The sequence below is a fragment of the Portunus trituberculatus genome, chromosome 11 (assembly GCF_017591435.1).
Source record: "Portunus trituberculatus isolate SZX2019 chromosome 11, ASM1759143v1, whole genome shotgun sequence".
Lineage (NCBI taxonomy): Eukaryota > Metazoa > Arthropoda > Malacostraca > Decapoda > Portunidae > Portunus > Portunus trituberculatus.
Genome location: NC_059265.1, coordinates 6,685,239 through 6,687,896, shown reverse-complemented (window position 1 = coordinate 6,687,896; position 2,658 = coordinate 6,685,239). Strand labels below are relative to the sequence as shown.

The window sequence follows — 2,658 nt, the reverse complement described above, 5'->3', positions numbered from 1 at the left end:
CCTATGAAATGAGACGTTTTCAGTATTCTCCGCCAGTTTTTTCTCTCTCGTTAATGGCCATAGTCTTCACTATATTAATCCCTATGTAAGTTTGTGAAGCTGTATAAAATCACCCAGTAGTAAGCATATAGCATGGATATCGTAATGTGTCACGGTACTGAAAGGGTTAGCTATCCATTCACTCGTGTGAGCCACCACTAGTTTGCCTCCTAATTCCTTCTCCACCTCCCTCCGTCTCAGTCATTACAACTCAATTCAACTCAAGCTTCCTTAGAAAAGTGATCCGTTCATGATACGTTTTTACTCTTCATTTTTTTAATATTGATTAGTTGATTTGCAGGCATGGTTCACTTGGAGAGAGAGAGAGAGAGAGAGAGAGAGAGAGAGAGAGAGAGAGAGAGAGAGAGAGAGAGATTATTACCTATTATAATCAATTTCCCGTTAATGATACGTTTTCTTTTATCTTTATTCGTTGATTTACAGGTAGGGTTTACTTAGAGAGAGAGAGAGAGAGAGAGAGAGAGAGAGAGAGAGAGAGAGAGATTATTATCTATCATAATCATTTACAACGAAGGAAGCTTCAAAATGTTACAACAAAATTTAAAAAAATCCTGTATTATTCTAAATACTACACGGAAGATAAGAATGATTGATAAAACAAACATATGCAATTGAGTTTGTGTAATAACGGTTGGTTTGGAAGGCGTTAAAGAGCGTGGCTAGTTTATATCCAGGTGGTGGACCAGTGGTTCGGTTCACCGGCAGCGTTTCATAATGTTCGTTTGGCCTCAAATTGCTCTTTCCTTATCGGCAGGTTTTTTTTTTTTTTTTTTTTTGGGGGAGGGTAGACGAGAACGAAGCAAGATCAGTAGCTCAGGATGGCAGTGAGAGCAGTAGTACTTCAGACACCACGCCTGCTACATCTTTCAGTCTCCACGCCACCACCGACCCCTCGAGTCTACGCAGCCCAGTGGCCGTGTGTGTCTTGGCGTTGGGCGTGACGTGCAGCAACGGTGGTAATAGCAACGGGAAGCTTGATGCACAGCACAGCACAGCACAGCACAGCGGAGAGATTGGTGGTGTATGTAAATAAATAGTGTGCGTTGACTTGCTGTGATGATAGGAAGGAAGTTGTTAGTCAGTCAATAGAGGGTTGTTAGGAATTTTGACTGATAAAAGGATAACAGGATATGTGTAGGATGTGCACTGTGTCTAATGGAAGGTTAACTATACGGTGTCTGTCTGCTTGTATGTAACTAAGATGTATCGGGAACCATCGCTACGTATACTGTGTCTAATGGAAGGTTAACTATACGGTGTCTGCGTGTCTATGTAGGATGTATCCGGAACCATCGCTACGTATGAGTGTTAAATTTACTTGGTCATTCATTTACTAGTGCGGTTAGAGTAACGGGTTCAGAATAGATTTGGGTAATGACCGTGGCAAGTGAAGTGTTTTCGTGGTCATTGTAGTTGTGTAGGAAGGAAGAATTAGTTATCCTCTTCAGTACTGTGACGCATTTTCACCTTGAGACGTGTGTACGATTAGATAATTCTATTGTTACAAAGCGTGTATAGATGTCACAAGGTTAATGGCCTGTGTCTTCACTATTTTAATTCCTCGCGTAAGTTTCTGAAGTTGTATAAGATAAAGTACTAACGGAAGGAATATGAAAAAGCGTCTTGGTGCTGAAGAGATTAAACGTGTCGCGTTACTATAGAACTCCTTAAGTAAGTTGTATTTGAGGCTAAAATATTTCGGGTAAAAGTCGTTGTGGTTCCCTTGTTATACAATGGCTACCTCTGCGAAAAGAATGAGTGGACAGGATTTCTTAACGTAACGGGGCTGGTGTTTCAAGGTACGTGCATTAGAAACGAGATGTGGTAGTATAACGGTAAGTTTGGGGATATATTCTTGAAATTAGTTCTTAGTGGTAAGCGGGCGTAGATGTTTAAGAGGTTCAAGAGTGATGTAGGTAATTGGTAAACTCGGATACTAATGTTCATGTTCGATTTGTGGTGGTGGTGGTGGTGGTGGTGGTGGTGGTAGTATCAAGAATACGTAGAATGAAGAGTGAAAGGCTGATTGAGGCAGTGAAGGAGTGTTTAGGGCAATGTTGCCTGTTAGCTGTAGGGATAATTAGTGAACAAGTTCATTTTTTTGTTCATTTTTGTCCATTACAGGAGTTGACGATCCAAAGGCCTGACTCCACAGCGGTAATGAGCCTTGTGTACCTTGCACTGTCTTCACTGACAACGCCCACTACTAACCCCTCTGCCTCCGCCACCGTTTCAAGATCAGGGAAGGACTCTGCCTTGCATCGCGCACTGTGATGGTCGCCGCCCCCGCCCCCGCACCCGCCGCCGCCGCTGCTGCTGCTGCTGCTGCTGCTGCCGCTAAGGGAGAATAGTTTGTTGAGTGGATGACGGCGCGTTCACTGACCCTCTCCCCATCACCCTACCAACTCCGGCCACCCACCCCCCTGCCACCAGACACCTGCTACACCACCACTACCGCCGGCTCCGTCCAGTGAAAGATTCATCGCAGACCTGCCATTCAACGCCTGCCGCCGCCGCCGCCACCACCACCACCTCCTTATGGTGGTGTCACTGTACCTGGAGCTGTTGTCATGATTGAATAATAAATTGTGAAGAAAT

At 44.2% G+C, this 2,658-nt stretch overlaps 1 protein-coding gene across 1 annotated transcript in view; it reads left to right on the top strand.

The window, feature by feature from the left end:
- LOC123502532 overlaps positions 1-2,658 on the top strand; it is a 3,599-nt gene extending 941 nt beyond the window's left edge. Inside the window, exons 2-3 of the mRNA XM_045251653.1 lie at positions 844-1,081; positions 2,185-2,658. Of these exons, the coding sequence (XP_045107588.1) occupies positions 844-1,081; positions 2,185-2,334 (388 nt within the window). The 3' untranslated portion in view covers positions 2,335-2,658. The remainder of the gene's footprint in view (positions 1-843; positions 1,082-2,184) is intronic.